The sequence below is a fragment of the Homarus americanus genome, unplaced genomic scaffold (genome assembly GCF_018991925.1).
Source record: "Homarus americanus isolate GMGI-L3 unplaced genomic scaffold, GMGI_Hamer_2.0 scaffold25483, whole genome shotgun sequence".
Classification (NCBI taxonomy): domain Eukaryota; kingdom Metazoa; phylum Arthropoda; class Malacostraca; order Decapoda; family Nephropidae; genus Homarus; species Homarus americanus.
Window position 1 is genome coordinate 3,725,501 of NW_024726235.1, and position 24,947 is coordinate 3,750,447.

Sequence of the window (24,947 nt, forward strand, 5' to 3'; positions counted from 1 at the left end):
AGGTCACAGAAACACACGTGTGAACTGCTGTCTTCTTTAATAAGCACTAATTAATTCTTCACAACACTGTTCACAAGGTAATGGCTTTACAGCTGGACTTCTCACTTCGAATATATAGCTAGTCAGCACACTGCCAGTGTACAATTCCTTAGTCTTTTCACTTTATATTGCTCACAACAGTTCCACAATACTTGCACAACAATTATCTTCAGTTGTCCTATTAGACTTGTAAGAGCTGCCGCTTATACTGTGTATGTCTCATCAGACGCCATGAGCACCGTAGCACAACACAGACAGGTCTGGAAAGTTCTGGTACAATTTACTCTGATCGAGGCATACAATAGGAAATAAATCATAACAAAAATGATGCAACACATTCTAGAATTTTTTTACTAAGATAATACATCAACATATACACGAAAATCTCCCTAAACTTGCGAAGATAGGTTGGGTTAGGTTTACCTTATCGTTAGTTTAGGTTAGGTTAATTTAGGTTAGATTAAATTAATTCTCATTGGGGCTAATCTTCAGGTGATTCCTTTTATACCCGACAAGAACTACAGGGAGGACCGTGACGTCATACACTCACTGTTCGTGGGGTGTTACGTATAAGAAATAATTATATTTTGTGCATGTCAATGTTAAATAACTTGTGACTCAAATAAGCCGTAAACACAAGTAATGGACCGCAAAGTAAGTTACTATATACTGTTCTCTGCCTGCCAGTACCACTAGTCGATACTTAAGTAGACTCAACCTTATATTACCCAGACGACAGCCCTGTAAATAACTCGTTGTGTACACACAATAAACACAAGTCTGTAACAATTTTAGTGCATTTTTAACTATCTGGGGATACTCCACACTCTGTTCCTACATTTTGCCACGAATTGATTTTTTTTACAGTGAGAACATAATATAAACAAACTATGTATTCACAATTTATTTTTGTCAATTCTTTCACTTTCTAATGGTTTTTTTTCCGTACGCGATATTTATGAAGTGGCGACTCATCTCAAGTTTACACCTATCCCCCCCCCCCACCATCACCGTGATACACAAATACATCAATATTTATTCATCACTAAGGTAATATATTGCATACTTAATGTCATTCAATAAATTATTTGTGGTATTATTTGTTAAACTTATATTACAGAACTGGCCATCAATAGCTTGGGTGGCCATTAGGTAAATAAATAATAAAATAAGAATATCCACCTTGTTTATTTCGCTTGCTTAAACACTCAAACACTACCTGAAGGGACTAGGTTAGGTTAGGTTAGGTTTGGTTAGAATGTCTAATCACGTGAAATAAGCTGGGTACCTAATCATCAGGTTATACATTTTTCGAAAATGCACACACGCTCATGAGAATTGTAACTCATAACTTTATTTGTTGGGAGAATTACATTACAGTACTGTATATGATTGCTTAACTTAGTGTTCCGTCCCTATTAAGAGTCGAGTATAAACCTCACTTCACCAGCGCAGTTAATTGACTAACACAAACACCGCTAAGATAATTAAGTCTAGATATAATAAAGGCGCCATTTAATGAATCTTTTATATGATAACTTCTGTATAATATCCCAGTAATGTACATTATTTTTATAAAGCATCACATAAGCCGGGTCAAAGAATGGGAACCAGCATGACCACAGTTCTCTCCAAGACACAATGGTGGGATGAAATGATGGAGAATAATGAATGGAACGTCATATGGCATGCCAGAAACTCATACAGGGTTTCTCCAAAATAATATTTACTGTCATAAAAATTCTCATGGAAATCCCGTGAATGCTTGAATTAAAACACCATTTCCCTCACCCGTGTAGGACCTCCCACATCATCAAGTGAGGACAATGTTGATGTTGCAATACAAACATTAACATTACCTCGATGAAACTCTGTAAGGCAGTGTGAATATAACTTTTGTGAGACACCCTGTATTATGTTCCTTTACATTGTTCCAACATTTTTTGGTGTCTTCGGCTATCATCAAGGCGCTGCTGCGTACCATAACACTCTCCCAGTAGTGTGACTTAAGGGCGACCACCGTGGCACTTGTCAAGTAGTAACTCAAGGAAGAAGACAGCAACACTGGCGGCCTGGCTGAAGAGGAGGATGAGGAAGACTCCTTGTAGGTGTTCGACACTCAGTGGCCGCTCGTTGTGCTGCTCCTCCCCCGCCTGCTGCTGTAGACGCACGTAGTCTTGACCCAGGACGTCCTCCGATTTCATCTGTCAGAGGGAACACTTTTAAGTGATAACTCCAACTAACAGTGTGTTACGTCACGAGGGTTGAGAGTGTACCTTATTTTCTGGTCAAGTCACCTTTACCTTGAGGGAGGAGGATTGTCCCTGGTTGTTACTCGGAGTTGATGTGTGATAACTCCGGCATCCACCAGGTGTTAGGAGAGGAGGACAGTTATTGGTAATTACCTTGACAGCGAACTTAAGGTTTGGCCCTTTAGAGGTGCTGGCAGAGAGAGAGAGAGAGAGAGAGAGCGAGCTATCATTGGTCATTACCTTGAACCAATAAGAGACGAGTCCAGCCTCCACCAGGCGCTTGATGCCCTGGTCGAACTTGTACTTCCAGGCGGTATTTTTTTGGAAGTACCAGCACAGGTGACCAGGGTACAGCTGATCCTTCAACATGTATGAGTTTGTAACCTGGGGATACAAGTGAAGTTTCAGTACCAATTACATCTTTGAATAACTACATAGTTTGATAATATGAATGATTTAAAAAGCTTAAGACTTAGTTGTTTGGAGTAGATGATTCTTCGGGGAATATGGGGATTAAATTCACTCAAGTGTCATAAAGTACACATTTATACTACTAAACCTGAGGTCCTGGTCTATCTCTTCCTTCCTTCATCTGTAACACTCAAAACCTTCGTTATCAGTCAGCCAGTCTTACAGTATTCTCTACCTGTCCATAGTCACGTCACCTTATAATATGCGTAGAGAATAATTTTCCCGTAGGAATAACTTTCTATGAAGGCGTGGGTGCCGCTCAGCAAGTACGTGATGACTTCATCATATTTTATGAAGAGGTCCAGCTTGTCTCCCAGGGCCTTGTACACCTTGTTTTCCGACGTCATAAGCGCCCCGGGTACGAACTCCCCGTAGTCACACATGACCAACCTGGCGGCAGAAAGCGAGGTTGTCATGTCTTGGTTGTCTCTCATACACTGTTCATTACCGTTTCTCGTTCCTGAGTATTAGTCAACGCTTAGTCTCCTTGTTATTCTAGGTCAAGTGTTAGGTAGTTTAGTCACTAGGCAAGTACCTGTAGTCACTCTGAGCCAGCTCTTCTAATGTCTGGATACGCTCAGGAAACACAGGGATGGTGAGGAAGGCGATGAGGTTGGCGGTGTAGGCGGTGGTGAGGATGAAGCAGTAGATCAACCAGGTGCCCACCAACACACGCTGCCACTGAGCCGTCGGCAGGACCGGCAGGCTGTGGTTCACTACCCCTCTAAGCAGGTAGGGCCATGTTCGTCCCAGTCCGCCCAGAAACGGCTCCGGCTGTAACCAGTCCTGAGAAAACATCATGAATGAAGACAAAACTCAGCAGACGTAAAGAAAGTGACCATACTTGGAAATTTTGACAGGAGCGACAAATATGTGTACAGTATGTGTGTCTGTACTGTACGTGCATGTATTTACGTCTGTATCTAACTTACAGAGTCATTTTGTATTCGAGAACCGTAAATAATTATTAAATTTTAGGACGTGCAATAAAGAAGAAGCTAAAAATCAATAGGATTAAATTCAGATCATTTCATTGAGAGGAACATAAATAGTCTCCCTGGTTATATTTAGGTTCCTGTTTATAGCTCGACCTAAAATATAATAATAATTTAGGCTTCCCGAGTAAAAACATGACCCTATAATTGTGTGTTTGTTAAGTGCTTATTCTTAATCATGTTCCTGGGTTTTACCTGTAATGGATTTACCTGACAAATGTTGAGCTAATAAGATGCTTACATAGTACCAGAAATATTTGAATTCACTTATTTTGGGTTTTCATTTTCAATATTTACCAACCCAACCCAACCCAACCCAACCCAACGCAACATCACAGACTGTAGAAGGCAGGGTTGGGGAGTATCCAGTTTAATAGGTCCTTTGTGACAAATTCCGCTAACTGAAGTAGACAGTTTATGACTCATCTTTCACTCAGTACAATACACAGTACACCTTTGTAAAAGTCTTTCGAATTAAAGTCAAAATTTAATTTACCTGCAGAGTCATGATGAAGACAACAATGAGAAAGGTAGCCCCGACAGAGAGCCAGAGGGAGGGCAAGAAGGGGTAGTACGTGGCGCGCCATTTGGGCAGGGGAGCTGGGGTCATCAAGGCCACTCCGAATCCTTCTGCCCAATACGACATGCTGGCGTCGAAGGCCGCCAGCCGTTCTTCTGTTTTGACGAAATAGTTCACAGTAAAGTTTTTCTCCCCTCGGTGAACCATTCCCAGCATGCCGTTCCAGGAGCCGTTCTCATATGACCCCCACTGTTCATCAGGAGGTATTGTTGTGAAATTATACCTGTAGTCGAGTACACCAGCCAAGGCGCCCAACATCTCTGCCACAACTCCATCCCCGACTCCCTCAGCCTCTGTTGCCGACTGATACAGATACGGAGTATCGTCTAACCATGTTCCCAGCTGGAATTCATAACCTTCAAATGACTGGTACCGATCTACGAATATATCCTCAGAGTTAGGGAAGGTCGTTGGATTCCAAGCTCCTAGCAGAATCACTGGCTGCAACTTAAAGAAGGGTAAAGACGTGTATAGTCCTGTCTTTGGGCTTATATTCTGGGATGTAGGCGTCAAGTTTTCCAAGAGGACTAGTCTCTCTATTCCCTTAAAAACATTATCCATCAACAGGGTCTGGACTGATTCAACAGCCATACTGAAGAGAATAAGATATTTAGGGTTCCACTGGAGAGAGACGACCTCAAAAAATGGTCGGGGATCCTCCTTAAATACAACAATATGGATGGCATGGTCCCCTTGAAGCACTGAGGCGGGCTGGTCATTGGACCATAGATCCCCGTCGGAGCCCAGGTCAACCAGGACACAGGGAGAGTCCTGGAGGGCTGGGAGGGCCAGCAGCTGCTGCAGGACCCAGAAGTCTAGGTCAAGGTCCAGGTACAAGACGACACCCCGTCCTGCCAGGGGACCACCCAGCACTTCCTGAAGCGTCTCAAGACGGAGCGAAAAGGTCGGCTTCGTGTTGAGGAGCGTCAAGGCAGGATGTGTTAGGAGCAGTATACCTGTTAATAGGAAGAAGACCATGACTAACTTCAAGTGTTAGAAGACGCTTCTTCAACATGTTATGGTCCTTCCTACTGGTGTAGAAGCTGAGGTATTACTGGGTGATGGCTGGCGCACGCGTGCACGCGCACACATACATGCGTCACTCGTAACATACCAAACGAGGCCATTTACTGAATCTCTGATGCTTAAAGTAGATTATATCGACTTGCCAGTCTTCATTTTCATTCCCGCCAAATGATAATAATGCACGCTATCACATTACACTGAGCTGGCTGATCCAAGCACGAAGAGAGAGAGAAAGAGAGAGAGAGAGAGAGAGAGAGAGAGAGAGAGAGAATAATAATGATAGTCTACTGTCGATCAATTTCAAGTGACTGTAAGGACTGCCGCAATCACCTCAAGGATCTAATATTCACCACACTGTTGATCCTCAGCTCAATAAAATCCATTACGAGGGTTTAATCATCCGATCCATAAGGACTTTTGTTTACTCAAAGTCCCGCCCCTCCGCCCCCTGCCCTCTTGTTTGGTTCCAGTGCTCACATTATCACCTCAGGTACGGTAAGGGTAAGGTGAAGTCATCTGAAAATCATGTACCTGTATATATATATTATTTGCAACTCTATAATCTAGTCATAATGTTCTCTGGATATATAACATGACAAATGTATTTATATGAGATGAAGGATACTTTATCTCTTTCTCTTGACTAATACAGTTAAACTAATCTAACTTTATCCAACCTAACCTAACCCAACCTAACTATCTGGTCACCGGATGCATCAAGCCACACCTGAACGATGATGACCCTCACAAGCAAGAGTTTTTATCAGTTATGTCATGAAAGACAGAGACTAGGTGACCTACGTGTTTAATAGCACGTTAATTGTTTAGGCATTATAATATCAACTTTTGGTATTCTGTGAGAGAGCTTAGACAACACCATCTCTGATCGATAAATAGATAATAGATAGACATACGGAGAGAGAGAGAGAGAGAGAGAGAGAGAGAGAGAGAGAGAGAGAGAGAGAGAAAGAGAGAGAGAGAGACATTATTTTCGTCATATAAGTCATTGTGCATGGACGATAAATTGACAAGATTAACAGAATAATGAGCTGAGAGCAAAACAATCAAGTTAATGATGATGAATATTGACAAATACTTTACCATTATTTGTACGATAACAACAACAAAGTGTACAACACTTAATGATCGCCTTCATCATTACCTTCAAGAATGATAATTTATCAAAATATATGTATTGAATTGGTATACAGTTGCTGGCATGTTTTGTGAGATGTGGCACCACCGTCCACCAGACAATAGATAGGAGCCAATGACGTACTACTTGGTAATGCAGACAACTGTACTGCACGGTATAAAGATGTCTTTACACCTTGGTGTACCTCACAAAACTAACCTCCCCGGCGGGGAATCGAACCCCGGTCTCCTGCGTGACAGGCGGGGATACTCACCACAATACTACCGAGGAATCGGCATGATATAAAGATCACTTTTGATCCGCACAATAATGTCGCCTTCATGCACTATTTATTATGAATTAATGTGGATTTGTTTATTACGCTTGTAGGTATACACTGACCCTCATACTGTAAATTTCGTCATAAACAGTTACACAACACAGAGTAAAGGCATCCACACTTTATATACAATATATATGTTGGCAACTCTAATTTAAAATTAAACACAAGATGACATAAGAAATCCGCCAAAGTACCGATTCCTCGGTAGTATAGTGGTGAGTATCCCCGCCTGTCACGCGGGAGACCGGGGTTCGATTCCCCGCCGGGGAGGTAAGTTTTGTAAAATTATAATTTAGCTTTCAGGCATATTATTCAGAAATATAAGTGCTATAACTGAAATTTATTATTAATTTTATATAGTTTATGCACGCATCTTAGAGAGTGCAGACGCGACTCAGCCACTGATACAGATACTGGTGACGCGCCCAGCTGACTCTACCTCACCTCACAGGAGAACATGTGGCCGGCTTGTGAGTATCGAAGTACAGTATGAAAAATAACTTTTGTAATTGATGTTTTTGGTATAAGAAGAAACAAATAAATAAGTGGATATTCAGTAACCATACAATTTAACACTGTCTCAGCATGTACTGTTCTACTTAACAGTGTGGACATAAAAAAACAATGGTAAACAATAATTTATTTTCACCAAGGATATCTTGTTGGACCGTTGTTTGTTGTTATAATATTATTACTGCCCTTCAACAACTAAGATCTTTAACTGCGTAACAAGGTTAGTAAGATTGGGGTGACTAATCAAATAACACTAAACCAACAAAATAGACAAGAATCTGACTTTACATATGACCAACACTATACACCTAACTGCTTGTATGAGACTGGTGTAACTTTTATTTCTCAACAGAGCAACACTTATATAAAATGCTCTCCTCTTACAGTAGTTTCATCAACACTCCACAACTAATAGTGACTACGTTAATGTGGAGTACAAATGGTATGCTCTGAACACCGTAAAGTAATTACACTGTATATCGTAGTTTGTTCTTGCGTTATGAACATAAGGTAGAATGATAAATTATAGATAAAACTCTATAAACCACCTAAACTTTTAAAATTATTAAATATTTCAATAGAAGTTTTAAAAATAAATACAACATAACTAAAATAGAGTGATATAAATAGTAAAGGAAATACGAACCATAACGTAGCATCGGTGGTTCAGTGGTAGAATTCTCGCCTGCCACGCGGGAGGCCCGGGTTCGATTCCCGGCCGATGCATCCTTTTTAATTTTTCTTACTCTTATGGATAATGTAGAATATTGTCTACCTGAGTAATTCCGCAGCACACAAAAATCCCCCCGATATTTTTATACTTGTTATGTTGGATAAATCCTAACCCCATTCATAACGAAAATCTTAAAATTCGGCATCAACAAATAAATAATAGTTTACATCTATCTGTCTGTCTCATTCATGTTCATAGTTTATCTACATCCGTAATTCATGTAACAAAACAGGGTCAGGCATGCCACCAATCTCTCATAACGACGCGCAATTAAGCTATTAACTGAGTCATAGCTTGTACCCGGGAGCCTCGACCAGCTACCTCCACAAAGCACGAGACAGGCAAAACCTCACTCTCACCCGGACGTGACGCTGAACACTTCCCGTCTATTTCAAACACAACAGAGAGGAAAAAGTTATGCATGATTGTCTGTTACCCGTAGCGTGTGATCTGTCTATGTCATGATTCACAGCCATATTGAGTCATCTAATTTGCTTTAATGGACTGTTAGCTGTGAAATTACCGACATGCATACAGTAGTTCGAATAACTATGTGTCTTAAGATTGATAGGCATATTTTACTATAAAAAGGGGACACACACACACACACACACACACAGAAGGTCGACGAATTACCACTGATTTTATGGACAATATTTTACCTCGACCCAAAATGGAGGAAAAACGAAGTTAGTTTACGTTTAATATTTGTGTTGTTGTTTTGTTTGTGTATATCTCTGTCATGGAGGCTGTCAATATGATTGTCATATATCAGCGGGATCTTCAGAGAAAGTTGGAGCAGCCACACACACACACACACACACACGATAAAAGCTTAAGATATGTACAGTTGGGTACACAGCAGGTGAACGCTGCCCGTGGGTATAACAAGTCTAGGGTTTCCTTCCCGGGATGCTAAGAAACCCCCAATACAGGAAACCCTAATAACAAACGTAGTGTGAATTTACGACACAGCAAGTCCCTCTAGTGGTGTGAAGTTACGACAGAGCAAGTCCCTTTAGTGCTGTGAGTTTACAACACAGCAAGTTCCTCTAGTGGTGTGAAGTTACGACAGAGCAAGTCCCTCTAATGCTGTGAGTTTACGACACAGCAAGTCCCTCTAGTGCTGTGAGTTTACAACACAGCAAGTTCCTCTAGTGGTGTGAAGTTACGACACAGCAAGTCCTTCTAGTGCTGTGAGTTTACAACATAGCAAGTCCCTCTAGTGCTGTGAGTTAACGACACAGCAAGTCCCTCTAATGCTGTGAGTTTACAACACAGCAAGTCTCTCTAATGCTGTGAGTTTACAACTCAGCAAGTCTCTCTAATGCTGTGAGTTTACAACACAGCAAGTCTCTCTAATGCTGTGAGTTTACAACACAGCAAGTCTCTCTAATGCTGTGAGTTTACAACACAGCACGTTCCTCTAGTGGTGTGAAGTTACGACACAGCAAGTCCTTCTAGTGCTGTGAGTTTACGACACATAAGTCCTTCTAATGCTGTGAGTTTACAACAAAGCAAGTCTCTCTAATGCTGTGAGTTTACAACACAGCAAGTCCCTCTAGTGCTGTAGTTTATGACACAGCAAGTCCCTTTAGTGCTGTGAGTGTACGACAAACAAGCCCTTCTAGTGATGTGATTTACAACACAGCAAGTCCCTCTATTGAACACTTCCCCCTGAAACGTACTTTTTCTTCCAGGATGAACAGTGAAAGCTCTTGCATGCTGTCGGTCATAATTTCTTTCCCAGGGGGTTCTAGTGGGGTCGCGTCATCACACGGTCGACATTCACTCACTCTCCGCTCGCGGCTTCAGTGTGGCTCTAGCAGCCATAGGTGATGTAGGTAGTGTACACTCTTCTCTCTACACCTGGACCTGACTGTACTGCCAGTCATCTGCACTACCCTTCACCTTAAATAAGAGTATATGATCCCTATCCTGTATCGTAGAGGTAAGATGATTTATATCGTGTTGTTTATTATCTGTAAACTTGATAAAAATTATTGCTTTTGTTTACTTAATTTACATCATTAAAAACAATATGGAAGTGCATGTTTTTTTATTATTTCGTGTATTGTTTTGTAATAAGGAAAATATCCCCGTGACATTTAAGGTAACAGAATATAATTGCCGGTGTCAGTCACCACTTTCATTACGGAAGTTGAACAATTGTGTAAAAGAGTTATATAATACTGTTAGCATGTCGTAATGAAGCAGTGATTTGGAAAGCATCGTAACTCAAGCATGACATCACAATCATTGACTGTTATAAAAGTTATCGTTACGGTTATTATTTATATTATGAATGTATCAATAGTAGTAATTATAACTCACCTGAAGATTAACCACCCCTTGTTTATTTCGCCGGAAGATAAAACACCTTAACGCTACCAGTGGCTTCTGTTAGGTTAGGTGTTAACTCATCAGGTAAAGTAAGCTGGGGTGTCTAATCATCACGTGATCTGTATGTATATTGACGTAGAGTGGGAAGGAGAATTATTATGACTAATTTCTTATATTAACCCAAATATGTCGTAGAAGTGATACCAAAGTTGCTTAAGTGACGTCACCGATGTACCCAAGTTGTTTTCATAACGTCACATGGTACTCAAATCATTTTCATGACGTCACAGGATACTCAAGACGTTCTCGTGACGTCACAATAACACTGTCTATTGGTCACATTAGTCTCGTGGTTACAACCCCTTTGGTATTATCAACTCCCTCTCCTGTGCTATAAACCCCAGCGCCAACAGGGGCAATAAACAGCGCCTGACGTTCATTCCTTACCAACCTATTAAGACGCAAGTGTGGAGAAGCTATAAACCAGACGAGCGTACGCCCGGCTTTTCCCTATGGTGGGACGTTCTTTCCAAGGTAAGAGACTGAAACTCATCTTAACTTAGTCAAATCTTGTGGAGCAGACGAGAGAGAGAGAGAGAGAGAGAGAGAGAGAGAGAGAGAGAGAGAGAGATTGTTTTATGTTGATAGTCTATAATGACACTGGAAATATGTAAGTGTGTGTGTGTGTGTGTGTGTGTGTGAATAATTACAATATTCTCTCCAAATTTGAGAACTAAATGCATACACCATCAGACCCTAAAGTATACTGGACAGAAACCATTCCAATACAAACACACGTGCTGAAGACTTAGGGAATAAGGACGTGTTATTTTATCAACATCAGCCAAGAGAGCCGTAGATGAACCGACGTGCAGGGATGTAACTACGACCGTGGTTATGTAATGATGTTATTATTTAAGTTTGATTGAAGGAATGACATCGTGGGGAATAAGTCAACAAATGCTTTACAGCCTTACAAAAACTAACCTAACCTAACATTATCTAACCTAATCGAACCTAACTTAACCTAATCTAATATAACCTAACCTAATCTAACCTGTCTAAACCTTATGCAACCTACGCCAACCTTATCTAACCCAACCCACCCTAACCTACCCTAGCCTTATCTAACCTAACCTAACCCTTACCTAACCTAACACGAAGATAAACGTCCTCAGTAACCACAGTCGATGATTAAGTGAACGATGTAAGTGTTGACTTTAAGACGTGTCTGTATTAAGTTCAGTCTGTGTTATTTAATCAGCTGGTATAGTCTCTACTACCGTGTTATGACGGTGATCACACGGGAGGGAGACATGAAGAAGAAGAAGAGATGATTAATAAACTATCATCCATAGGGTTAGGTTAGGTTGCTCATGCTAATACCGGTTCATGATAATGTTCGGTTATACTCATCATTCTTGACACAGATGGCGGGCGGGTGATGAGAGGACGGGCGTGAGTGATTCCCCCTCTGCCGGAGGATCATTTCACGCCCCGTAGGCTATGACATATCGCCATGAACACGCCAGACTCGCACGTAAATCCATATGTTATTTTTTGTTCATCTATCAGAGAGAGAAAGAGAGAGAGAGAGAGAGAGGGGGGGTGGGGGTGGAGAGGGCATATAAAATAGCGAAAATCTCAGTATTATTTCTACTCTTAAGTGAGTCAGTTAAATACGTCCTTACTTTACGCTGAAATTATAAGTAAAGAAACTTCTGATAATCCAATTCGTCAGACTATCCAAGTATACTTATCTACTACCTTGTATACTTAATGATTATTGTATTATATTTTTCCTTTTTGTAATATAAAACTGTACCACTCTATCGCTGTATTGTCTAACTAGAGGGTAAGTACAGAAGTATCACTGTGTAGTATTCGAGGTGTTGTGGTAGGTTGGTGGAGGTGAAGGTGTGGTGGGTGGTGATTGTGTGGTGGGTGAGGAACTAAGAGGGTGTCGAAGGCCGGTTCTCCCAGTTTTCACGGTCGGGTTGTGTTATGGGTTCCGTGTTGGTGTGTTGACTCTGTATAAGTTAACGTTTGATGGTATACCTTATTCTTCTGGTAAAACGTTGTTGAGTTAACTTAATGATGGTAAGCAAACGTTTCATGGGTTTACATAAGAACTAGTGGCTGTTACTTGTAAAAAAAAAACTCAAATCGGAGCCATTAAACCTTATCTATTTCACTTAAGTTTCGACACATACTGTACACACATGAGAGGTTGACATAGATGACGAAGAAATATAATTAAGACTCTACCTTAACTAACCATGATCTCTTATACGTCATATATAAGAAAATAAAAACGTAAAAACCTCTGAGAATTGACAAACACGTTAACAAAAGATAAAGATTTTAAATTGTGTTATCGTGCTATCTCGTCAGTTAAATGTAGCCAATCAGAGGGGTTGTTTTCTCTTGATAATACCGTTTAACCAATCAGAGGACATTTTATAATAAATTGCCGTGAAATTTTAACCAATCAGAGGATCCCTTGTCATTTCTTGTCGTGAAATTTTAACCAATCAGAAGACATCCTGTAATTTCTTGTCATAAACGTTAACTAATTCTGTAACGACAACAATAACAACAACAATAATAATAATAATAAATAATAAAATAACTACAACAACAATAACAACAACAATTGCAATATTACAACAACAATATTACTAACTAATAAAATAACAACAATAATAATAAAAAATAATAAAATAACAACAACTAAACCTCATCCCACTTCACCGAATGAGGTGCAGATTCCCGGAACACAACCCGTAAATAAGAAGTCTGTTAATTACGGGTTATTTGTACTTCCTGGTTGATTAAAATGTTGAGTTACGGGTTGCCTGACGTCATTCATGAGCCAGAACGACAGTGGGAGTGTTGGTAGTCGTGGTAGTTAGTGGTAGTCGTGGTAGTTAGTGGTTGGAGCGGGAAGGTAGTGAAATTGTTACGGGTTGTGTAGCAATGAGAGGCCAGGAATAATTAGTGTCATATGGTTAATTCAGTGTGACTACGAGGGTTGCTGTGGTGGTTGTGGTAGTAGTTGTGGTTGTTTTGGTGGTAGTAGTAGTTGTAATTTTAGTCACACCAACGGAACAAATAGTAGCAAGAAATTGTTGTAGTAGTAATAGTAAAGTTATTGTTGTAGTTATCGTATTTGTAGTAGTGGTGGTAGTAGTAGTAGTAGTAGTAGTGGTGGTGGTAGTAGTAGTAGTAGTAGTAGTGGTGGTGGTAGTAGTAGTAGTAGTAGTGGTGGTGGTAGTAGTAGTAGTAGTAGTAGGGCATACGGGGAGAGAATTCAGAACGTTGATCAAGGCAGCTTCACTCCTCTAGTGTTCACAACCTCTGGTGGGATGGGACCAAGTGCAAGATGCTTCTACGCCAGACTCGCGGAGGTGATACCCGAACAGAAGCAGCAGCCCAGAAGTTATGTCACAGCCCACCTTCACCACTCTATGCCTCTCACTTGGTCACCTGTAACTAATATAATTTACACACAGGTAAATGTATTTATCACTCTCCACCTTCCTCCCTTTCTCGTTTTCTCCTTCCCTCTCCCCCTCCCTTCTCTCATTTTTGCTCTCATTTCCACTCATCAATTAGATCTGTTTCTTTAATTATTTAATAAATGTCCTACATATTTTTTGGGGGGTGAGGATATCTATTTAATTAGTGTGTGTGTGTGTGTGTGTGTGTGTGAGTGTGAGTGTGTGTGTGTGTGTGTGTGTGTGTGGGTGTGTTGGATCTTAATCTTACAGTCAGAACAACTTCAAAGCCACTCATCCACTTCACCTTCTCACCCACTCATCCATTCCACCCACTCATCCATTCCACCCACTCATCCATTCCACCCACTCATCCACTCATCCAGTCCACCAACCAACCACCTGCCTCATACATCCCGAGTCCAGTTAGATTATTTCTTTCCGGGGACTGTATAATGGTCGGACCCTTGTTAGGTAGAGGCTCTCAGTTATGGGACGAATAAAGCTCTTTGTCGGGTGAAATGATACGTTTCCGGAATAATAAGTGACATTGTATATTGTTCATAAGCTATTATAGGGAGGGAAAGGGGCGGTGGAAGGGAGGGGGTCGTGTTTTCCGGGAATGAGAGGGGGAGGGGGGGTGTGGAGGTGGATGGTGAGGCAGGGGAAGTGGATGGTAGGAGAGGGGGGAAAGGGGGTGTTCTTTGTGTACGTACTGTAAGTCGTGGAGGTCTGTGTGCGTTTGTGTGTGTGTGTGTGTGTGTGTGTGAGCGTGTGGTAACAAGATGAAACAGTTTTAATAAGGTGGTCGGAAGTAACAGGTGGGAAGCGAGGTAATTAATCTTACTGTTAAGGTTCCAGTAAGATTATGAATGTAAGACCACACGCTTGTACCTGTGTGTGTTGAGAGAGAGAGAGAGAGAGAGAGAGAGAGAGAGAGAGAGAGAGAGAGAGAGAGAGAGAGAACAATACCCAGGTGGATCGTCTTCCATCCTCAGGTCAAGCTCCCAAGGTCACGTCATGTGATATGCACCCTCCTGTCGTGGCTGCTGGGGAGGTGGGTTCAGGTATTATAATCCCACAAGAGTCATGAACTGTTGAACATCAATGAGGATTGTATATTTTTTACTGAAGATAATTTTTACTCAGCCTGCAACTGCGGTAGACGGCATTGTTTTCGGGGATCACGTGAAGGTTAGCCCCAACATTATTTCACCTGACGAATAAATACCTGGTTAGGTCAGGTTAATGTTAAGGTGGTTAATCTTAAGGTCAAATATATATATATATATATATATATATATATATATATATATATATATATATATATATATATATATATATATATATATATATATATAGAGAGAGAGAGAGAGAGAGAGAGAGAGAGAGAGAGAGAATACCTGTTTATTCGCGCCAGGAGGAGTTGTGGTGCTCATACATCTGAGGATCTCAACATCTGTATATCATAATGAGGTGGTGAGGCAGGTGTTGGCGGGGCACTGTCCTGAGGCACAAGAATACAAAGCGTGAACGAAGGGGTGGGGCTGTGTATTGTGTTGTAGACCTCCTGTGCTGTCTATGTGTATTGTATACATATGTTATCTATGTTTGTTGTGCATCTGCTCGTATATGTATAATGTACACTTGTAGTGTCTAAGTTTATTGTATACCTGCATTGTACTGTACAGTACATGCCGAATCTTTGTAATAATCTGTCTGTCTGTTTATCTGTCTATCACCCTGTCCGTGTGTTAGGATGTGGAGGGGAGATAAAGGTAACTTAATTAAAAGAAGCGTGGAATGATGGTTTAAATTTCGTCTTATCATTGAGTGACCATAAGTTAACGGTAGAGTATGGTGAGGGAGGGAGGGAGGGTATCACTGAGACTAGTGGGTTCTTGACCAGTCTGATAATTGGATATACAGTGTGTGTGTGTGTGTGTGTGTGTGTGTGTGTGTGTGTGTGTGTGTTTCACTAGTTCCTCGACACACGGACAGCGCCCAACTTGTTGACGAACCTTTCCTGTGTCCCTCCTGAACCCTCGCTCAGGTGTGACCATTGAGTCATTAGGGTGAACAGGTGTCGCGGGCGGCTATGACAGATATAAAGACTCAATCACACGCACACGTGGACGTATGACACCGTAACCGACATACGCACGTACACACACACATTACACGTACAAAAAATGACGATACACACACACGCACATACTAGTACACATGGTAGAACAAACATAGCTGTATCGTCACCCACACCAAAGACCTGAGATAAAAACCCGCTCCACAAACACAGCGCCAGCATAAGCGATCAGCAGCGCCTGTCGTTTAATGGCTCTACCCAGGAAAGACACCCTTATGGCAGCTACGTCCAACGACTGTTTGCCCGTCTCCCTGCTGCAGTATTAAGGTTCTGTTTTCATTAAAGGAAAGAATTAGTAGAAAGCTGGTGGTGGTGGTGGTGATTATTGTGAGGTGGTTGAGTATTACACTCCCACACCACCACCTCCTCCCCCACACCACCTCATCTCCCACACCACCTCCTCCCCCACACCACCTCCTCTCCCACACCACCTCCTCTCCCACACCACCTCCTCCCCACACACCACCTCCCTCCTCCACACCACCTCCTCCCACACCACCTCCTCCCCCACACACCACCTCCCTCCCCACACCACCCTCCCCACACCACCTCCCCCACACCACCTCCTCTCTCACACCACCTCCTCCCACACCACCTCCTCCCCACACCACCTCCTCCCCACACCACCTCCCACACCACCTCATCTCCCCACACCACCTCCTCCCCCACACCACCTCCGCCACACCACCTCCTCCCCCCCCACACCACCCTCCCCCCACACCACCCTCCTCCCACACCACCTCCCTCCCCACACACACCACACCACCTCCTCCCCACACCTCCCCCACCCCACACCACCTCCTCCCCCCACACCACCTCCTCCCCCACACCACCTCCTCCCCCACACCACCTCCTCCCCCACACCACCACCTCAACCGTCACCTGAAAACATGCATAATTACAGGTAAATAAAACCAGAAGCTCGTCAAGACAGTGGTCACGCGGCACACACACACACACACACACGACCACCTCTTTTCTCCTATGTGTGTGTGTGTGTAAGTAAGTAAGTAAGTTTGTAAGTAAGTGTGAGTGTGTGTGTGTGTGTGTGTGTGTGTATGTGTGTGTGTGCGTGTGTGTGTGGCGGCAAGTACCTCCATCCCTCCCCTGGCCTCCTTTCTCCTGGTTATGATGGACGCTCTCTGTAGATGCCATCACGACACATTACTGCCGCCTCTCACCTTCACACGCTCCTCTCCACACTGACATATAATAATTTCCATTCATCCTACAATTTATCCCTTTGTTATTCGTGTTGGTCTTGTGTGAACTTTCTAGCTCGGTATCCCGCTAAGGTAACCAAATAGGCAGAGTTGGATCATGATTGTACAATACTGAATCCTATCGCCGTGAGGAAGATAGTTTATTATGCACCTCATAGCTATCCTGTGGTCAATAGCGCAGAAAACTCAGGTTCAGTAATAATATATATCCATAACTCACAAGATTATAAAACACTCACACCTGTGATTAATAACAACAACCTTAGCAATGAATTATAAAACAACACCTATTATACTGGTTATTCAGTCCTGACGTCATATATAGGACATGCTTCACCGACCAATAAGAACATTGTGTTACGGACCAAACACACTCTATGAACCAATGAGCGAATTTCTCAAAGGTGGGAGCAAAATTTTCACACGTCTTAGTGGTCGTTGGGGGTGTAGGAGGGACGGGGTGTAGAAGGTGTAGGTGTGTGGGTGTAATGTGTGTCACTTTAGGGGTTGAGTGTGTGAAAATCTGACAGAGCCTGGGAACGAGTGTGTGTTCGGGGCCATGGTTAGGTTAAATGGTGGCTTGGGTGCGTGGGAAGGGATGGGTGTGTTAATTCAAGGATGACGTGTATGAGACGGGGTATGGTGTATTGACGGGGAGTACACACACACACACACACACACCTAAGGTACAGTATATAAGCAGACTCGTCCCAGCCTTAGTTTAGTGCCATCATCATCATCATCACCATCACCATCATCATTATCACCATCATCATCACCATCACCATCATCAACATCATTACCACCATCATCATCATCATCACCATCATCACCATTATCACCACCATCATCATCATTTTCATTCCTCGACCCACCCAATGTTCCTCTCACCCACAATTAAACACCCACTTGACCACCTAACCACCATTCCCACTACGCCCACTCTCCTCCAACACCCCACCCACTAAACCCACCCACCCCACCCACTCTCCTCCAACACTCCACCCACCAAACCCACCCACCCCACCCACTCTCCTCCAACACCCACCCTCCACCCACTTTGCATTATACATCCACCGTCCAGTCTACATTCATCACGCCCACTCTCACCCACCCTCCCATCCACCCATCCATCCACCCCTAAACAAAAAAACACCCAGTCACCGGATTTGCCTGTGTTCCTCCTATGAACGTGTCGACCCAATTTATCCACCCAATTACACCCAATTTTGACCACTCTGGTGTGTGTGTGTGTGTGTGTGTGTGTGTGTGTGTGTGTGTGTGTCCATCACAATATGCTGAAGCCATCATCGCCGAGTCCCAGGTTACACTGCGGTCAACACTTGCGTATAGCGGTACAGGCGGTCAGTGAGGCGCCCGCCGAGATGACCGCGAGAGCTTTATATACTGTATATATCCGTGTAATCTTATACTGTATATTATGTTTTTATACTGAGCGACAGAACAGAACAGTGACCCAGATATAAAAAAATTAAGAAACTTTTTTCATTGGGCGATAATTTTGTTTGTTTGTTCAGTTGTATTTGTTGTTGTTGTTCTTCCTTTGGGTTGGGATGGGTTGCAAGACTTCCATCTAAGTTAACCTAATCAAATTTTACCTAACTTAACATTATCAAACTTAGCTTAACTTAAAATAATCAAACTTAGTTTAACTTAACTTAATCTAACCACGATTCTCTCCAAGACAAAGATCACTAACTTATAACTTATCTGTGAACTATAAAGTGACTAGCTCATCACCCATCGAAGACCAGAACTGAATCATTCCCAACCTGTAGAAACTACCAAATGACTAAATATTAACTCACTGTCTAATTAAAAGCTAAACAAAAATGATTCCTTACTTATTAATGAGGGATAAAGAGAGAGACATTATCTAAATAGCTCTTGAGACGATCAGACCACAAGAGAAACTACTGTAATACGTGAGGTTGAACAAGTGAACATCGTGTGATACTTGAGATGGGATTAGTTGCACGTCTTGTGATAACTCACCACACAACCGACAGATGGCACTGAAATACACCCGATTGCACCAAGTCATACGATAAAATATTCACTGTAGGATGTAAGAATATATCACTGCAGATTAGCTACCCCAGCTTATTTCACCTGAATATTAGCTACCCCAGCTTATTTCACATGAACATTAGATACCTCAGCTTATTTACCTGGAGGAAAATTAGTAAGATAATAGGGGTAAAGTAAAGAGAGAGAGAGAGAGAGAGGGGGGGGGAGAAATTATACAAGTTAAGCAGGATTACTGATGCAGTGACGGTGCAAGACGGAGAAGGAGGAAGATAATGAAAGGAGGGCAGAAGGAGGAGGAGGAGGAGGAAGAGAAGGATGGTAGATGGAGGAAGAGGAGGATAGTAAGAGGGGAAGGAAGAAGATAAAAGGAGGAGGGGAAATTGGAGAAGAAGGAGAATAACATAGAAGAAGGAAGAGAAGCAGGAGGGCAAAGAGGAAACGAAATATGACAAACGACAATAACAGTGGGAGAGAGGTCAAGTTATAACACACACACACACACACACACACACGCACACACGCACACACACACCAAATCACCAATGTTTATAGGCCCGAAAGCGAATCAGAGTCATGCATGGAAGCAGTTAGTTTCTCTAAGGCCTGTTTGGTCAGCACAAGCACCGCAAGATGATGTAGCGGTGACGCTGTGTGTGTGTGTTTTGAGAGAGAGAGAGAGAGAGAGAGAGAGAGAGAGAGAGACGAGATTCACTCAAGGAAAATGAACCACATAAGGAGGGAAAGCTAAGAGGAAGAGGAGGAGGTGAAAATCCGGACCTGGAGAAGATATTGTGACAGAGGAGGAGGGGAGGAGAAAGTGGATACGTGAGGGAGGGAGGGTAAGGACCAGGTAGGCTCAGGTTAAGGACTAAGGAAATACCTGAGGAAGGGGAATGCCTATGGAATTTTGGGTCTTAGTAAGAGGAGGAAGAGGAAGACGGAGGAAGATAAACATGTATTATATTCCGTCTCTGTGAGGGAGAGGAGTGTGTTTTGGTTAACACACACACACACACACACACACACACACACACACACACACCCATTTACAAACCCGACAAAATTTAAAGTCATTGACTCCTTATAATACAACATTATAACCGCCCCTCACTGCCTCCCTTCCCCCATTCCCTCACACCCCATTCCCATTTCCTCCTTCAAGTCCTTCGCCCCTATATATATTCCTCCGCCCCTCACCCCCGCCCCCTCACCCCCGCCTTCCTCACCCCCTGCCCCTCACCCCGCCCCTCACCCCGCCTGCCCCTCACCCCGCCCCTCACCCCTCACCCCCTCACAGCCCCTCACCCTGCCCCTCACCCCCACCCGCCCCTGCCCCTCACCCCCACAGTACCAGTTAGGTCCAGCGCCACTGACCTCCCTAAGGGGTTCGTTCGGTCTTTTCTTTATTGGTCCTGGTCGTGGTGTCCTGATGGCGTGTCCTACAGGTGGTATCTTAAGAGGCGTGTCATGCTGGTTGTGGAATGTCCTAATTTGTGGCAACTCAACCACCTGGACTCTCTCTTCCTCGCTCTCTCTCTCTCTCTTTGTCTGTCTGTGTCCGCCTACTCTCTCTCTCTCTCTCTCTCTCTCTCTCACGGACAAATAACAGACCTCTCTCTTCCATGGTGAACCAAAGCGGACAAAATATAAACTAATCTTAAGCCAGGTCATGTGTCAGCAACTCCAGGTGACTGACACTCACTCACTCGTTGACAAAAACAAGTGATCTAATACTCAGGTTTTTATCACTGCAATTCCTCGGGAGACGAAGAATTGATGTGTGTGTGTGTGTGTGTGTGTGTGTGTGTGTTGTATAATATATGATCCATTAGCAGTTGTTTTGAATTAATATATTCTTAAAGGAAAAACCAATTATAGCAAAAAAACCATCTTTCACGCCCATCACTGAGAAAGGAAGGGGAAGGGGAGGAGGTGGGTAAGGGGGAGGGGGAAGGAGGGAATGGTCACCTACCTGATATCCCCTGTTAACCCTCCCCTTCACCCCTTCCTCCCCTCACTGTCCCGTTATTTACCTCGGGTCTTGTAGATGGGTGGGTGATATAGGTGGGGGTGGTGTAGATGGGGTCGGTGGTAAAGGTGGGTGGGTGATGTAGATGGAATGGGTGGTGTGGATGGTCTAGGTGGGTGGGTTATGTAGGTGTGGGTGGTGTAGATGGGGTCGGTGGTGTAGGTGGGGTGGTGTAAGTGGTGTAGGTGGTGGGTGGTGTAGGTGGGTGGGTGGTGTAGGAGGTGGGTGGGTGGTGGGTGGAGTGGTGTAGGTGGGTGGCGTAGGTGGGGTGGTGTAGGTGGGGTGGGTGGTGTAGGTGGGTGGGTGGCGTAAGTGGGGGTGGTGTAGATGGGGTGGGTGGTACAGGTGGGTGGATCACGAATATAAGATAAATATGCATTCATTAAGATAAATAATAAGGTAAAAAGGGTCTTATATCCGGAGGTTGATATACATGGGTGGTGTGTGCAGTCAACAGTCAGCGGTCTCACTAACACTGATCTTTCTCAACAGACTGTTTGATGACGTCAGTGATGGCCTAAGCACCTCGGGTGTACCAAGATGGCTGCGCCGTAATGGTGAAGCGGCCGCTGGTGTGGTGGGAGGGTGTGGCGGCGCTGGTGACGGCCCTGGCTCTCGTCCTGCTGGTGGGCTTCACCTGGGAGGCCAGCCAGTCTGCTCTTTTGCCCCCGCCCGCCGCCCACACCCATCACCGCCCACCCCTGCGAGGCCACCCAGGGCTGTACCCTCCACCTGCGCCCCTGTTGGATTTGCCGGCCATCTCCCTGGTGGCCAACACCCCCGCCTGCGACACCTCCCCCTTCCTGCTGGTCTTACTGGTGATCTCCCATCCCGCCCACGCAGCCCTCAGGGACGCCCACAGGACCTATGTCTCCTGGGAAACCCTCAACGCCCTCGGGGCCAGGAGGGTGTTCATCTTAGCTGACGGCAGCAAGGGCCTGCAGGTGGACTACCCGACGGTACCCGTGGCCAGGGTGCTGCAGGAGAGTGGCCTCCACCGCGATCTTGTAGTGGCCGACTTCAAGGATCACTACCGCAACTTGACCTACAAACACGCCCTGGCGCTCTCCTGGGCCACACACTTCTGTCCCCACGCCCGCTACCTCTTAAAGATGGACGACGACATCATGGTGGACGTGTGGGGCGTGGTGAAGTTGCTGCAGGCGGGGCTGGTGGTGGACCACTGGGGCCAGGTGCACCCTGGGGACAGCGGTCACCGTCGGCTAGAGCCTGAAGGTATATGGGTGGCGGGGCTGGTTCAGCGGGGCCTTCAGCCCCAGCGTGGGAGCGGCAAGTGGCGGGTCACTAAGGCAGAGTATCCGAGGCACATCTACCCTAACTACTTGGCCGGGTGGGCCTACCTGGCCACACAGCCGGCCGCCACCGCCATCATGCGTGCCGCCTCCAACGCCACACCATTTTGGATTGACGACGTGTACATGACTGGGACGGTGGCGGTGGCGGCGGGTGTGCCGCGCTACGCCCTCAACAAGCATTATACTTTGATGAGGGGTGCTGCCACTTGCTGCCTGGAGGGCCCCCACCAGCCCCTGGGAAAACCCCATCCCTGGCCCTCTCCCGCCCCTCTCTGTGGCCTCCTCGTAGCACCTTCTGACAAGAACGTAACCATTCTGAAGGCGTGGCTGACCACAGCACGTGCGTGTCACGAGGGCAGGGGGTGCCCCAGCCCTCCTCCAAACAGTTGCCCGCCCACACGCCCACATTACGGCGTGGGCACCGTTATAGCACTCTCCTGACCACCGTGATGGTGGCGAGTATCTTAAGTGCCACGATGTCATGACAGATAGCCAGGCACCTCCGGGTGTCTTAAGTTCCTACCAAGGTCAGCCGTCAGTGTTCGGTCGTTGTCACTGTTAGTCATCCTCATCCTTAGAATCAATGTGTACACAGAGCAGCTGATAGCCCAAACTCGCCACCCACCCTCACCACCCATCACTCTACCCACCCTCCCACATTCTCTCATCAACCATCAACCCATCCTTTTTCTCTCACCACTCAGCTATTCACCATCTCCCAACACCCACCCACCTTCACCCATGCGGGCACCACACCCACACGCTCTCCCACACCGCACCCAACGTCCCTACCCTCCCTTCTTTCCTCTCACGCACTCTTCAAGTTACACCGATTGTCCTCCATCCTTCCTCCCACGCTACACCCACGCCACGCCCTACCACCACCACCACTACAAACAGCTCCCAAGATACGACTAGACTGCCTTCCTAACACTACTATAGGTTATGTTGTTTTGGTGATGCGAGTGTCTGTCCTCCTCTGGGCTGCACGCGAGGGAAATATTGGTCTTTTTTCCACAGGAGTTTGTTTTATTTAATTCCTACATCATCCTAAACATTAAATATATATCTAACACGATACTATTATAATGTCTTCTATTTCTTATATTATTTGACATATATGAAATAGATTTACCAATATAGCACAGTGAAAAATATATAAACAATACACATGCGAACTCGTGTATGTAACTTTTGTATATATAAACTGTATAAACATAATATTAATGTCTATTTTATATATGTAATTATTTTTTTGTAATTATGCGAGTGAAAAAGAAATATTGTATCTGGATTAAATATTTTTATTTGTTATATTTTCTGTTGATGTTCATTATTACTGAATCCTGCCAGTCGATGAAATGTGTGCGTGCGTGAGTGAGTGCATTATCAATTTTAAACTCTGGAACTGACACTAAAACATAAAAATAAAAACTCAAGTGTTAGACAGAATAAAGACAAACAATGACGCAGAGAGAAGCAAAGACGATGACAAAGACGGAGACAAAAAAAAAAAAAACAAGCGAGAGAAAATGGTCATGGCAGGTGAGGAGGATTGATGACTATCCATGCCGCGTCAACTTGTACCAACACCTACCACTTTCACTCTCCCTCAGAACATCCGGTGAGGGTAAGAGAAGGAGGGAGAGATAAGGAGAAAGGATAGGGGTGGAGGAGAGGGAAGGAGGGAGAGGTAGAAAAGAGTGGGTGGAGGTGGACGAGAGGGAGGGAGAGGAAGAAGAAGAAAAGGGGTGGAGATGGACAAGAGGGAGTGGTTGAGGTAGAAGAGAGGGGGTGAAGGTGGACGAGAGGGAGGGGAGGCAGAAGAGAGGGGGTGAAGGTGGACGAGAGGGAGGGAGAGGAAGAAGAAGAAAGGGGGTGAAGGTGGAGAAGAGGCAAGGAGGTGGATGGGAGGGTAAGAGGATGAGGTAACAGAGAAGATATGAGGAAAATAATAAGGTGTGCATGGAGAACGAACGAAAGAACGAAAGAAAGAGAGGAGGAGCTTGACGCGAAGATTAATAAGATAGAGGATGGAAAGAAGAATAAACAGAGGGAAGATAAAGAAGATAGATGGAAAGAGAATGAAGTGAATCGACAACAAACCAAGGAATAAGTTGAAAGAATGGGTGAAAGATATAAAGAGGCGCGCTGATTACGAGGGGAAAGAAACCTTCTCGACCTACCCTCAGTAAACCTTATTTGGTGCCAGAAAGCAATGTGTATAGCGAGTAACTAAAGCCCCAGTTAA

General features: G+C 44.2%; 2 protein-coding genes and 2 non-coding genes across 4 annotated transcripts; 3 read left to right on the forward strand and 1 right to left on the reverse strand.

Moving 5' to 3' along the window:
* Positions 1-1,104: 1,104 nt before the first annotated feature.
* LOC121865558 lies at positions 1,105-3,570 on the reverse strand. The gene is made up of 4 exons (XM_042365074.1): positions 3,298-3,570; positions 2,957-3,152; positions 2,532-2,675; positions 1,105-2,243 (listed from the first exon to the last, which is right to left on the reverse strand). Exons 1-4 carry the CDS (start codon positions 3,561-3,563, stop codon positions 2,046-2,048), a joined length of 804 nt encoding a protein of 267 aa, XP_042221008.1. The 5' UTR covers positions 3,564-3,570; the 3' UTR covers positions 1,105-2,045.
* Positions 3,571-7,039: 3,469 nt separating this feature from the next.
* Positions 7,040-7,111, forward strand: Trnad-guc. The gene has a single exon. It is a non-coding gene; the product is annotated as a tRNA-Asp (tRNA).
* Positions 7,112-8,009: 898 nt separating this feature from the next.
* Positions 8,010-8,080, forward strand: Trnag-gcc. The gene has a single exon. It is a non-coding gene; the product is annotated as a tRNA-Gly (tRNA).
* Positions 8,081-9,879: 1,799 nt separating this feature from the next.
* Positions 9,880-23,886, forward strand: LOC121865438 (beta-1,3-galactosyltransferase 4-like). The gene is made up of 2 exons (XM_042364859.1): positions 9,880-10,038; positions 21,873-23,886. Exon 2 carries the CDS (start codon positions 21,935-21,937, stop codon positions 23,135-23,137), a length of 1,203 nt encoding a protein of 400 aa, XP_042220793.1. The 5' UTR covers positions 9,880-10,038; positions 21,873-21,934; the 3' UTR covers positions 23,138-23,886.
* The last annotated feature ends 1,061 nt before the right edge of the window (positions 23,887-24,947 follow it).